This window comes from Malurus melanocephalus, unplaced genomic scaffold (genome assembly GCF_030028575.1).
Source record: "Malurus melanocephalus ecotype Western Australia unplaced genomic scaffold, MMel_1.1 scaffold_260, whole genome shotgun sequence".
Classification (NCBI taxonomy): Eukaryota; Metazoa; Chordata; class Aves; order Passeriformes; family Maluridae; genus Malurus; species Malurus melanocephalus.
Window position 1 is genome coordinate 52,008 of NW_026623492.1, and position 13,929 is coordinate 65,936.

Genomic DNA, 13,929 nt, shown 5'->3' on the forward strand with positions numbered 1-13,929 from the left:
GTCTCCCTTCACACTCACTAGGTTCAAAGCAGTTCTGGATTTTGGGGAAGTAAAAGTGGATTTATTTTCCCCTAATTTATTTCTGCCATGAAAGGAATTGAATGGACTCATAGAAGGATTCAGTGAATGCTAGAGCTCATGCAAGGTACATCATGGAAAAATGTTGAGACCAAGGAAGTGCAGTTCAGGAATGTCCTCCTTTTGTGACAGTAGGCTATGAGATCAGCTCTCCCTTGCTTGTGAAATGGCAACAGTTCTGTACAATTTACAACAGTTCTGTACCTCAGAATATGCAGTTGCAGTTTTGGGCTTGYAATTTGCAACTGCTTAACCTGCTCCTAAAAACAGGAGAGAGAAATACAAGAATCGATAAAAATACAATGTTATTAGCTCACAGCTCTTTGTAATGTAATACATTGTAATGCTAATCCTTCCAAATCCATTTTCATTATATAAAGAAAAATTTAACCTAAAGGTATGAAATACATATTTCTCAGTACAGAGTTCCATGAAATTGTTTTTAGGGGATTTTTCCTTTAGAAAGCAAGCTAACCCACAATGATAATCTCATCAGCTAACAGTACATTTCCAGTCATACCTGTGATCATACTTGATATGATTAATGGCAGAATGATGAGTTTGAGCATTCTCATCAGCAGTTCCCCAGGAAAGGAAAAGTAGAACTTATCCAAGTTAGACAGTTTGCCATATTCCCGTACCAGCACACCAACTCCAATACCTAAAAGGGACATAAAAACATGACATAAATTAGATGTAATTTATAATACAGACATGTGGGACCAGGAGAGAAAATAGCAGAACAAAAAGAGAAAGCAATAAACATATTTTCACAGCCATGGTAAAACTTCTAAAGCAAATCAGATAAGAGCTGTTTCATTTTCTGATGGATAAGCAAAGTAGTAACACATATATGAAGTTGCAGGATAYCTTTAGGTATGTCTTTGTAAAAATCTGATTATGTGCTCTGATTATCAGTCCAGTTTAGGACTGACTTTTTACCTGCCTTCGCTAGTTCTAGAAGACCCATAACTGGTGTTTAAAAAATCAACAGACTACATAAATACTACATAAACACTACATAAACATGACCAAACACCRAAGAGACATGGTGACATCAATATTTCAGATTATTTTGATTTGTCAAAATAAGCCTACACAGCAGCAACACTTCCAGTGATTGCTGCTCTATATAATTAGAAAAGAGCATGACTGTAATCACTAAATTAATTTAATAACTTCCAGGAAATTGATCAACAAAGATGCACTCTATATATTTCACACTCATTCCACCACACAACCAACCTACAAATACCAGACTAACAATTCAATCAGTAATTGAGCCATGGTTCAAGGCACTTTTATACCTCCTCTTATCTTTGGATTACATGAATTATCAGATAATTCTCACTTCTGAGACAAATCACAGGTAAGAGTTCTAGCAAAATAAAAATAATCATAGGCTAAAAGACAGAAATTTTCAGTTTGACAGGCAATACCTTTATTTTCCATTCCAACATGTTTTTCAAATTAAAATGACTGTTATAGGAAATGTGTTCGTCCCTGTCTAGACAGCACTACAACTGTTGTTTACTTAGGAACTTTGTAATACTTCAGTCCTGAATAAATTGACCATCTAGAGATCCAATTTCTAACTGGATCCAATGAGAGAACAAGTCAGAACTCTTTGTCATCAAAATCAAGTTAAACAAAAATTAAGGCAGAGTAAGAACCAAATCTTTCCTGTTAATAGAGATGAAAAATGAACAAGTTAATCTTCCAAGAAAATGAGCTGCTCTAATCAACTATTAAGATTTCTGATCTAGGTGTAATCTCTGCCAAGGAAGGCAGACAGTTAAAATTCCTTGGAGCAATCTTGAATCTTAACAGCCTTGAAAATATTTACACTATTATGCAAATGACCTTGATTAGTGACTGATAAGAGACCATGATCTCTATTTCTAATCTAGTGGCGTTTCAAAGATATGTTGAAAATACTTATTCTGCACTTTCAAATAATCCCAAGCAAGATAAAATTCCATTTCTAAGATGGTTACATGATTTGTAGTTGCTAAGACTCTGAACCTGAAAGCACCAGAGTAAAAAGCTGAATCTAACCATAAAGGTAATTTCCTCCAGGTCTTCAGACAATTCACAAAACTTAGGGTAGACATTTGCTTTAATTACAGCAAGACAAGACTGCSTGTTTATGGCAAGTTATGTAATGCCACTTTACATTGAGCAAATGTGACTAGGACAAGTTCCAACCATCTGCCTTTGATACTACATGGTGACTGTCATATTTGACCAGATGGAATTCTGATCACTGTATATTTAACAGGATTGGTAACAAGTAGGAAGATTAGGAAGATTCACATGTGTTTTCATTCTTCAGCATTCTGTTTTCCACTTCTTTAGATTTCACTATAAAAGCTTCCTACATCCTCTCACAATTATAGCAGGTTTCCTTATGCTTTCCTATCTATATATTTATATCTGGTTCAGTTAGATTTTTTTTTTTTTTGGTGAGGATATTATTTCTCTAATGAAAATAGCTGAGAATAGAGTTCCTCATTCTGAAAACTTCTTGAAATTACATTATTGCTCTCAATTCCTTGTTCATGAACTTTCTTTACCAGATAGAGCACTTTTATTCATATTAATTTGTGCAGTATGCCAAACTACATAAAATGCAGCTGCGTTTTAACTTCAGTTAGCATCCAGCATATGCTGCTTGAATATATCATGGGAATACAAGAAATTTTATTTTGTAGCAGTAACAAGAGAAGGTTAGAAATTTAGCAGAATAAATTTGTTTTTGTACTGAAGATGAACATATATAGAACTTTTTGATCCTCATTTCAATAAACAAGTTCAGCTTGGAAATTTCTTCTGGTGGAATTATAACACACATAAAGAAGCCTGGTACAGCGTAAACATACTTCACATGGTAACTACTACTTTTAACATCACATCAATTATAGACAAAAGCTTCAATCTTAATTTTTCTTGTCTGAATCCATATGAAACAACACATGCTCTAACTCTGTATTACTGTTCTCCCGGGTAGTACATAACCCTTTTTATAAGCTTGGTAAAGACAGAAAATCCTTTAAAGAAAGGGTGTAAATGCAGACTAAGMAAAGTGAGAGGTGAGGATGAGAAGAACAAGAGAAGAAAAACAGAGCAGAAGAAAATAACTGAATATGAGCATATCAAGTGAAATCTATTGGCATCCATCTTTCAGGGACTCCCAAGAGTCCCAGCTTAAAAAGCTAGAAGGAATACATATTTCTTCTGTATAGGATGAGGCATTTTTTGTTGTGTAACCCAGAGAAAGGGGAGCACGAAGTGCTGCAAGGGGTTAGCTAGSTAATTGCAACTGCCTCCACTGCATGCAACACTAGATCCATCAGATCTACAAAGCCTGAGGCTTAACAGGACCTAAGAACTGACAGCTATATGTAATAAGGTGGCARAACAAGTCCGACCTGTGCATGCAGGTGCAATGAGTACACCACAGAAATCAGGTAAAATGTGTCTTGGTAGATTATTATGTTGAGGTTTCTGTCTATCTGCAAAACTATCTGTCTGTCATTTCTGTGACATTTGGGTATCTGGTGAATTTTTCGCAATATGACATTCATCTAGAGTGTCTCTTTTCATATTGCTATTCTTTCTGAAATGGTGTCCAAGGAAAAAGGTAAATTATTTGCATGGGAACAATTATAGGGCTACTACTATTTTTCTTCAAGTTCCTTGCTGCAATTCATGACACAGATTTGGAAATGAGAAACATTTCCACACACTCTGTTAAATAAATTTGCATAATCTCTGAGCTCAGTTATACTAGCACGCATGGGGTGCGTCACAGATCTTCCTACAGCAATTGTAAAYCTGTAAAAATGGGCAGGCCGCTCAGCAGCATATAAGCAACAAAACATGGAGACAATTCACAGTTTTTCAGAAGGTGATAGCTAAACCCCGAATCCTTTTTTGTATAATTTTGCAAGATCAACAAAATACAGATCTTGAATTTGAAAACTTAGACACCCTRAGCACCTGAATCTGTTCAGCACATGCAGTATGAGATTATGGTACTTTTTTGCATTACATTATCACCATTGTGGGTTAATTGCTCTTCAGAACCTGATTACATCCCTAGTAAGAAGATGGAAAATAGTGTGCCCCTTTACTTTCTTCACTTTCACAGGCAGAGAAACTCAATTTAGAAACAAATAAGCCAATAAACAAATACCCAAATGTCAAATAAGGAAAGCTCATGCATAGACATGCCTGCTTCTATTTGTCACTGAAAGAGAATATAAAACAGATAAAACTGGTACCTAACAAGTAGGACTCTCTGATGTTATTTGCACTCATGGATGTGAACACTGGTCTGGGATGCACACTGTCAATTGGCAGGGAGTTCTCCATCAGTGTGCATGACACCRAAGGAGCAGCAAATCACCTTCAACTCCCACTGACTTCATTATGTAAATGATCCTTAGGAATGAACCATAAAGACAATGAGAGACGGAATCCATCATATATTTTTGCAGAACTAATAATTCGTTTTGTAAAATGATATGTTCTGAAGTGTAACTCTCTGGAAAAAAAAAGAAAAACCAAACAAAACTGTGGTATTTATTTTTCCTGTTTTCTTAAAATTCTCTAATATGGAAATTCCTTTTCACTAAAGCAGTTAATGACCCTGGCTGATGCTGATAGACAGTATGGGAATTATAGGAATTTTGCTTTGACACAGCACTGAAAGAAGAAAAAAAGTAACATGGTTCAAAAACTGTTATTAACTGTACTGTAACAACATCTATTGTGATATTAACTAAGTGATAAAGCTCTTCATAATTTCACATGAAATGTTGCACACATGTGGTAGACTAAACCACAATTACTTCTATCACATTGGCGGGCCTTAACTGGATTAACTGCACAGCAGATGACTCACGGAGCTGAAAAGTGTAGCAAACAAAGTTCCACTGACTTGATTTCAAACACAGTACAAAATTCAATATAATTGAATAAATATGTCAAATTGCAGCCACGCAGGCAAGACTTTTGCAGTCTTATACATTCTGAGTCCTTTAATAATATTTTATAAACCAATTTTGYCTCTGCTCTCTCCATAGAGTTTCTGTTATCACTGGCTGTCTACTAGCTGCAAAGAAACACAATGCCAACCGTAAAGTACTAAAAGAGAGGGTGTAGAAGACTATATTACTAATACTTATAAATGTATTATTTCAGCTCTTTCCATTAGTTTTAATACTCTCTAATGTTACACATTTTACTGTTCCACACTCTACTTGACAATGTACCTTCCAATAAGCATAGTGAAGTGATGTTGACTGAAAAAAGAARATTCTTAGAAAACTGCAGACAATCACTAAGGTATGGAGTCTCAGGGCATAATTAAATGGCAACTGATCTCAACTCTCTGGTTGCTTGTGTTAGCCCGACTACCAGCTTGCTTACAAAAACATGTGAAGAYAAGTTCTCTCAGAAATATTCCAGAAGGAAGTTCCATATCAGCTCTTGAGTCTACTGAAGAATATTTAGTAGCAATGTATAAGAGAAGATGCACTTGTACCCCTGCCACAGTGAGATCCTAGATACTCTCTGATTATCCTGTTGAGAGTGCAGTGGTTGTAAATTCCCTCACACAAGTAACACACTGTCATCTGACTACAGTGTGAGGAAAGTTCAGGTAGACAGTGACTCCCTGTGATGGAACTTCAGGAATGCAGGCAAGGTGGAGTGTTGGCCAGAGGGGCGAAAACCAGCTTCTCTGGTGTGGGCATCCTTCCTTTAGTCACAGCAGGTGTGAAGGGCTACTGCAAACAGCAAATTCATACAACTCCTGCTACTTTCTGTGCTGCAACAGCCTGGAACAGGGCTAATAACATAGGGCAGYCTGCAGCAGTCACTGATAACACAGAGCAGCCTCTCTGCTATGCAGCCCTGCACCAGGCACACCTCACCCTTAGTCAAACCAAGRGCAGTTAGTTCACTCAGCCAGGAAAAGGGAAATAGTGCTATTTTCCTGTGACTATATGTGGCCACAGTTCTGCTGAACGCTGAACCAGTGCTCTCTCCAGACATACAGAGGGCTAACCAGTTTGATTGTTTAACAATGTCTCCTATCACACTCTTGCTTTCCTCATTTATCCAAACAGACTGTAGATGAATTTCACCTGTACATATCTTCCAAGTATTTCCAAGAGTGTTTCTGTCCTGAGAACTTTCAACTTCTGAGAAAGCCAAGAAAGAAACAGTTGAAGGAAAAGGAAAAACCTGGCGATTGCGCTTCATTTAGCTAGAACTGTTGTACAGAATCTACCACTGAACAAACAAAGGGGTACCAGAGATACAATTTGTTTCTTTCAGTTTTTCAACAAACTTGATGACTTATATGTTTGTGAAGTACTGTGCTCACAACCATAACATAACAAATAGCATATTATTTAGATTATGTCATACATCAAACAATCTGGGGAAAATGACAGTTCTTTCCCAGCAGCTATGCAACCTGTATTTCTTCATGAATTTGGATGTGTCGTGGTGAAAGCACTTGCTCTGTTGGGAAATACTGTGTGAAACTCATTAAGGTTTCAGGAAAAGAAGATTCAATGTAGAACACACAAAAAAAGACGACTGTAGAATAATTAAAAGAATGAAGAGCCTACCTTTTGAAAGGAGATTAGAGGGCTTGGTTTGTTCACCAGGGATGAGTGAGGTAGAAATGCAGAAAACAGTTGAATACTAGCAATTGAGCAATATTTTAGTTACTGGATGCATAGTGAAACTGAATACATTTATAGTGGAAATCGAAAGGCTTTCAATCGTCAGATTGATGAATATAGGTTCTAGGAGGATATACCAAATAGTCTATTCAGCTTTAAGATGGAGCAATGTATATAACAGAATTTTAACTACAATGATGTAACCTGAAGCAGCAGAGGCTAGATATGATAACCCAGAGGCAATCCTTCTATCTTATATTCCTGTGCTTCACAGTAAAATTGAAAGGTAACCTGACAACAGTAACTTGTCCTTCTTCTTTTGCAGACCTTCCTTATGACCTCTTTCAGAGGCACTTCTAAAATCATTACCCTTCTCCTTCATCTCAACCATCTACGACGTGCGAGCCTGCTTTAATTATGCAGTCATCCAGACATGTACAGGTGTTACTGCTTCCTTYATGTCTCCAAATCCACTACGTTTTATAAAGCAGTGTTTCATTTGGTCCCCTTTTCTCAGTCATTTCAGACACCCATGCTCCCCAGTTGCGGGAACTACTGTTCTGCTTATGTGGCCTAACACACTAGAGCACTACTGGGACCATTACAGTGCCACACACAAAAAATGCCACACAAAAAATCCTTTGTAAAAGTCCACTGAACTTCTGTTCTCTTTCCAGAATATTTGCTTGCTATCCCAAAGCTATATATGTGCCTTTGTACCTCCTGGATAGTACAAGACATAATAGCTAAATAGAGCACATCAGGAAAAACACATCTTCATCTTCATTTAAGACCCCTAAAACATGTAAGAAACCTAAATGTTTGGCAATGGTATTAGAAAGGTGAAAGGCTAGTAACTGGAAATATCTGCCAGATTCTAACCCTTGTTACAGTTTCTTTGATGAGAGAAAAGGACAATAAACAGGACATTCTGTTCTAATTCTCCCCTTGCTGGAAGAGAAATGGAATGATTGTGATTGAGATAAGCAGCTGGAAAGGCAATTTAGTGGACAGTAAAGATAGACCGATAGTAACATGCAGAAACATTGTTATTCCGAGACCAATGAAGACATCAAAGCAGTGAGAAATCAGATACATGACCTAGAAAATTGGCTCATATTAAGCAAGACCAGGTTTTTTGCCATTCCAAAAGCATTAAAGTACCATGAATTTGGAATGCTAACTCCAATACAGACCTGATCTTCAGATCAGATGTGATACAGATGTGATCTCACAGCACAAGATGATGTTGTGGGACTATAGATACAAATGCCTTGCCAAATCCTATGAGGCTTTTGTGGGGAAAAAAAAAAATCAGAACAGTGCAACTATTGTTTGTGAGTTGTTAGTCTCAACCTGAACATTATCCTTTTTGGGGGCATGTAAGATGAAAGTGTCTTTATGCTTTGTTTCCAAAATGTAAATATAAAATGAAAAATATTTTTGTAATTACATTGYCATATTTTCCCTTAAACAATATTGGAAAATTTGATACAGTAAATATTTTGCTGGTATTAGTATTGGTGTTATTGCTTCAAATGTAAAAAAAAATACTGGCAGAWTTTGACAGTTTGGGGACTTTTTAGACTGTAAACTGACGTTAGGCTCACCCTTTCCAAAGCTCCCTTAATTAAAAAATTTAGCTCTAGTGATAGTTTCACTTCAGTCACATAAACTGAAACCCAGGGTTTGTGTTAAAACAAATAATAAATCAGGAAAACTTTACATGCCAGAAGAAGAAATAAACGATGAGTTTTCTTTGCTTCAAAACAGTTCAAGGCCAAAAGAGGGATCATGCTTAACTTCAATTACCTTTGAATCCTTACACTGACTTTTCCAGCTCAGAGCATTTTTGATCCTTAGTAGCATGTGAAATTGTCAGATGAAACTATTAGTCATTCTGAATTTTACTTTTCATTTTTAAAATTAAATTCAGACATTTTCTCAGAATTGCTGTCTTTCATATATTCCTGAAGAGATCCCATCCTTTATCAAACTGTAGGCAAGTGTTACAGAGAGACACAGATGTAAGAATCATCACTGTCTAGAGAGGCATAAAAATTCATAAGTGTCATCTATGCTGTTCTGAGGCACACCAGGAAGGAAACAGTCTGCTGTTAAATTTCCATGCGACCACAATTGATTAAAGATGTCTGGTCTTCATTTGTTAGAAATTCCAAATTAACAAAATGCTTTGCTTCAGAATTTCAGAAAGGAATCGAACGCTTGGTTTACAGCCACACTTGTCAGAAACAAAGTAATAATTCTTAAGTTTTATTAGATTYCCCTTATTTCCTGTTGTTTTTGCTAGTGTATTTCAAGAGATTATTAATCTGCTCCGTTCTTTGGAACCTAGCCACTGTATTGTGCAAGCAACAAGAAATGGTACTAAAGACAGCTTAAACTAAGCTAATAGGCCACCTTTTGATAAGAGTACAAGGAGGGGGAAATGGAAAATGGTGCAACTTTACTTCATCCCAGGAATGGGCTTCTGATATTTAAATTGCCTTTGCCAGAGACAGAAGCAACTTACTGTGAGAAAGACTTTATAGGTCTACAGGGTTTAGGGTCTGCAGGCTGCATTTGAGAAAGAAACTCCAAAATATGGTGAGGTCCCTGGATTCAGGGTGGCCTTCTGCACAGGAAAAAGCCATCAACAGAGTGATAGGTTACTAATTCTTCTATTGTTGTCTTCACCTACGAGGCATTCATTCTTGTAAGAATGCACTGGTGGGCTTCCAGTAATGCTGAACTACTGCTTTTAAAACCAGCTGTCAAATCCTCTCATGTGTGATTACAGAGGGAGCATGGCCTTTTGTTTAGCAGGTATGAATGCGCCTGACTTGTCTAGAAACAAAGAAATATTCTTGTAGTGAGATTTACTACTTAATATTATAATAACTTTCATTAAAATTGAAGAGAAAAAAATGTTGCATATGAACTGCTAGGGGTATATCATAAAACACAAACCAGAAGCTTCAGTGGCTGCTGCACTTACCAAATCCTGGCAAATAATTATAGTCACAACACTCGAAGTTTCTGCAGTGYTGGTATTGCAACAGGAACTATGCATATTTTAATCTCACTCTCAAATGCAAGGATCAAAGCTCTGATACCAGCTCGAACCTTTCAACAATGGAACTGCACAAGTATCTGATCCTGCAGAGACTGAATAAATTCACTTCAGAGATGGTAAAGTCAGGTATTTAGGCATGCTCCAGCCTTAATAACTGATCCCCGTCCTCTCTGAGTCACTCCATCCCTGCCTTACACCACCACTTGCTGCAGCCCGCGTTTTGCCCGTTCTCTGGCCGCCCGGTCCCGACTCTCCGAGAGCCACCACGGACAGCTCCCGCCGCCCCTGCACCGCCCAGCCCGGCTCCCAGGCCGGCTTCTCGTCTCGTCTGAGGTGTGCAGCGTGAGGACCGCGTGCATATGTGAAGAGGAGAACAACGAAGTGTTCATCGCTGCCTCACACTGACACTGCACTGGCACACCTCTGATGAACATGACCTACGGTGGGCTGAAGAAAGGACACSTGCCATCCACACTCTCCCGCGTCATTAGCTTCCTCCATCTGTATCGATATAAATATTGTATTTCTCATATTTCCTCATGAACACTTGAACTGTTTCAATGTCCGGCACATATGCTGTTGAGAATAACCCACCTCGGGACACAGACATACTCAGAGGTATCTGAAGTTCTGAATCTGTTTAGGAAGTGACAGAAACTCCGTTCACTGATTTATAAAAAAAAAAAACAAACCTAATTGTAATCTGCAAGTATAGGTGAACTGAATCCCTCGAATAAAAAAAAAAAAAAAAAAAAAAAAAAAAGTAGGTCTAATAGATTTCAAAACTACAAGTATGAAAAAAATTGCAAATTGTGTATGATTTCTAAGAACATTAAATTATCTCTGCTCTAGTATTGCATGCTACTGCAACTCAGTGCCTCAGACCATATGTAAGCAAATCACCTACATTTTAATTTTCACTGTAAGAAAAAGGTGTTCTGCTGAAGAAATGCCCAGTATTACAAATTGTCAGGCTAGGACACACGGGCTAATGAACAAATATTCACATATTATCAGCCTTTTACTTTCACAACTTGTTTGTCTATGTTGCAGCAGTGACCTTTTGGAGACAAATGGATGACAAAAAAGAAATGCTCTATGAGAACCCTGTGAAGTGTGACTTAGACTCTCCGTATGCAATTGCCCTTTGGACACTTGTTTCAGGGTGAGTAAATTTCAGGGTTATTTCTGGTTTATTTTGACTTGATTGTACAGAGTGGAAACAATGTAACTTTCTATATGAAAGGCTGAAGAAGCACTTGAATCAAGTTGACTTTCAAGCTGCTTTTGGTAGCTCAGTTGCTTTGGGCTCAGTAAGGCCAGCAGAGTGAAAACATGCAAAATACACCCCTTTTGCAGGTACTTGAGTGAGGCTGCCGCTCTCCTGGTTACAGATCTCTCCACATCAGCTTGGTGGTCTGAAATGGACTCTCTACTAAATCAAGCAAAATAACCAGTTGAGCCTCGAATTTTGTTTTCTTTTTTTTTGGTGTGAAAACGTTCAGCTGTTTTCACCCAAAAGACACTACATTTGAGGTATTCTGCATAAAGATTTTATATTACACCCTCCCCCCCCCCCACACTATAAAAGAAAATCCAATATGAGAAATTCTGTTTTGAAAACAGAAAGGACAGGCAAAGGGTTGAATGATTAAAATATAACATAAAAATTACTGTTGAAGGAAGAAATGCCCGGAATGATGAGTGTTTTTTGTCTGTTTCTCTCTTGTCAGAGAAGCACATAAGTGTCCAGGAAAACTTTTCAGCTTAGGAGGGTACTAGCAAATATAAGCATATTGCAATTGGATATTGAACGTGGCTCTGCTGAGCAAAAATCATGATTCCATATGATAGTATAGGAATATCAGGTATTTAGCAGCACAGCTGGACAACTTTCACAGCATATTTTCACAGCTTGTTGCATTTATTATCTTCACTCCTCCCTCATCATACATTTCTGAAAAGCCTATTTTCTTCTTTCAAAATGATGAGCAACTCTTCTGCTCATAAATGCTAAATTGTTTCTCCAATCTAACTAGATTAATAAACCTCAGAGTAATTTCCCAGAGTATATTAAAAAAGAATAAATATGTCAATTTAATTATGAAGGATGTGTGGACTCTAGGTATATTATAAACTTCCCTCAAGCTGTAGCAAAATAAAACTATATCATACAAGTGCATCTTTACAAGGGTTTCCCCGTTCTTCTTGTGTACCTCACTTCACCATTGAGAAATACTAGAAATTCTGCAGACACATAGTTATTTGCAAAATATACTTCAGTCCAAAGCTCATGGAATTACTAYGAAGGCTCCCTTTGACAATATTGTAGAGCTCCCCAGAGTTCTGGACTGTTAATTACAGTGTAGCAGACAGAGAAGTCCAAGGACACAGGAGGTATTGGGAGCCTGTCCTCTCACTGGGATTTCCCATTGCATACTAGGGGAATTGGGGTTTACTGTGCTCACAGCTCCAGCATTGTCATTCTCTTTGGCTCTCAGAAAAATTTAATTTTAGAATGGTGCCCCTGTAGAATCACCTCATACTCTTCAATTCTAACTACAGTCATAATGAGAGCAGAATATTTCTTAACCACTTCTGTAAATGGGAAGTAGTTATRTGAACTCATAGAAGAGTACCTGACAGGAGTATGTGAAAAAGCAATTGTACACAGACAAACACAGACACATAAACACACTCCGCCAGTTGCACTGTCAGATTTTCAAAGCAAAGCCCTTAGCATTTGGTATGCAAAACTCAAGAAAATCTTTCCTTTTATGAGTGAGGCAAGAAAAATCACACATCTTTCACATACTGAATGCATTGAGGAAAACACACATGTATAGGTAAGCACTGTTCTGATCACAGCTTACAGATAACTGGGTGGAATTCCAAAATAATAATCCTCTTCTGAACAAATTTCCAGTGAAACAGATATGGTCCAGCCAAAGCTCAAATTAGCAGAAAAATAATCTGAAAGAGACCCATCAGGCAGCTAGTAAACGAAGCATTCAAAGTGCCACTTCTCCACAAGAGAAACAATGTGAATGAGGCTCTCCAAATAATCACCAGGAGACAATGAAACAAGGTGTGCAACTAGGGCCAAAATTATGCCCTATGGAAAAGCCTCTTGGTCCAAGTAATTTAATATATTTTCTTTGCCCTCTCTGCCCACCTGTCTCTAGTAAGATGGCATTAAACTCATTTCCCCTACAGAGACTTGTTGACGYATAGGGGAGAAATCCTCCTATCTTTACAATGACGCCCCTAAAAACCTCCCTGAAAGCTCAGCGGTATTACTAGACTTCTCACCCCTGAAAAGCCGTCCGAAAGATGGGTGGCATCGCCAAACTCTTCCAGTCGCACCACTTGCTTGGGCCATCAGAAGGGCCACAAAGCCACCTCCACTGCTCTCCGGCCCTGCAGCCCTCGGCGGGGCTGCCACCAGCAGACCCGCAGTGGGCAAGGGGCCGCGTTCTCCCCAACAGCTGCAGAGGCCGCCCGGGGCACAGCCCCCGGCGCCCGTGCGCCTTCTCCACATGGCGGCTCAGCCCGCCGATCACCGACCTTTGCCACACGGGCCGGCGGGACGCGCACAGGGGCCGGCCGAGCCAGGAGGGCCCCGCCGCCGACCCGGCCGCCCGGGGCTGCGAGCGCCGCGTCCCCCCGCGCCCAGCCCCGCTCTCGCCCGGCCGCCGCGGCGCCGCGACACTGCGGGGCTGCTCCCCGCGGCCGCGGCGATGCCAGGGAAGACCGGCCGGCCGCCCTCGCCCGCCTTTCGGGTGGGTCGTTAGCATCGCCCCGCGTCGCCCAGTCCGGCGCTGCGGCCGCGCAGTGCCCCTCGCCACGCCGCGGGCTCCGGTCCGGCGCCGCGCTACCCCGCGCCGGGCAAGGCCGAACCGTGCCGGGAAGGCCGGGCGGGGGGCGGCGGCGCCGCGCTCCTGCCTGTCCCCATGCTCACCCGCCAGCACGGCGGCCACCGTGCTCAGCAGCAGCCAGTTCTTCCTCACGAAGCTCGGGCAGAACAATGCCTTCTTGACCGCCTTCGCCATGGCGGGGGTCGGCGGGGCT

At 39.8% G+C, this 13,929-nt stretch overlaps 1 protein-coding gene across 1 annotated transcript in view; it reads right to left on the bottom strand.

Annotated features, from left to right (window-relative positions):
* Nucleotides 1–13,921, bottom strand: part of SLC1A1 (solute carrier family 1 member 1) — a 47,205-nt gene extending 33,284 nt beyond the window's left edge. The window contains exons 1-2 of the mRNA XM_057375856.1: nt 13,820–13,921; nt 599–739 (exon numbers count right to left, since the gene is read on the bottom strand). Coding sequence (XP_057231839.1) covers nt 599–739; nt 13,820–13,910 — 232 coding nt within the window. The 5' untranslated portion in view covers nt 13,911–13,921. The remainder of the gene's footprint in view (nt 1–598; nt 740–13,819) is intronic.
* Between the last annotated feature and the right edge of the window lie 8 nt (nt 13,922–13,929).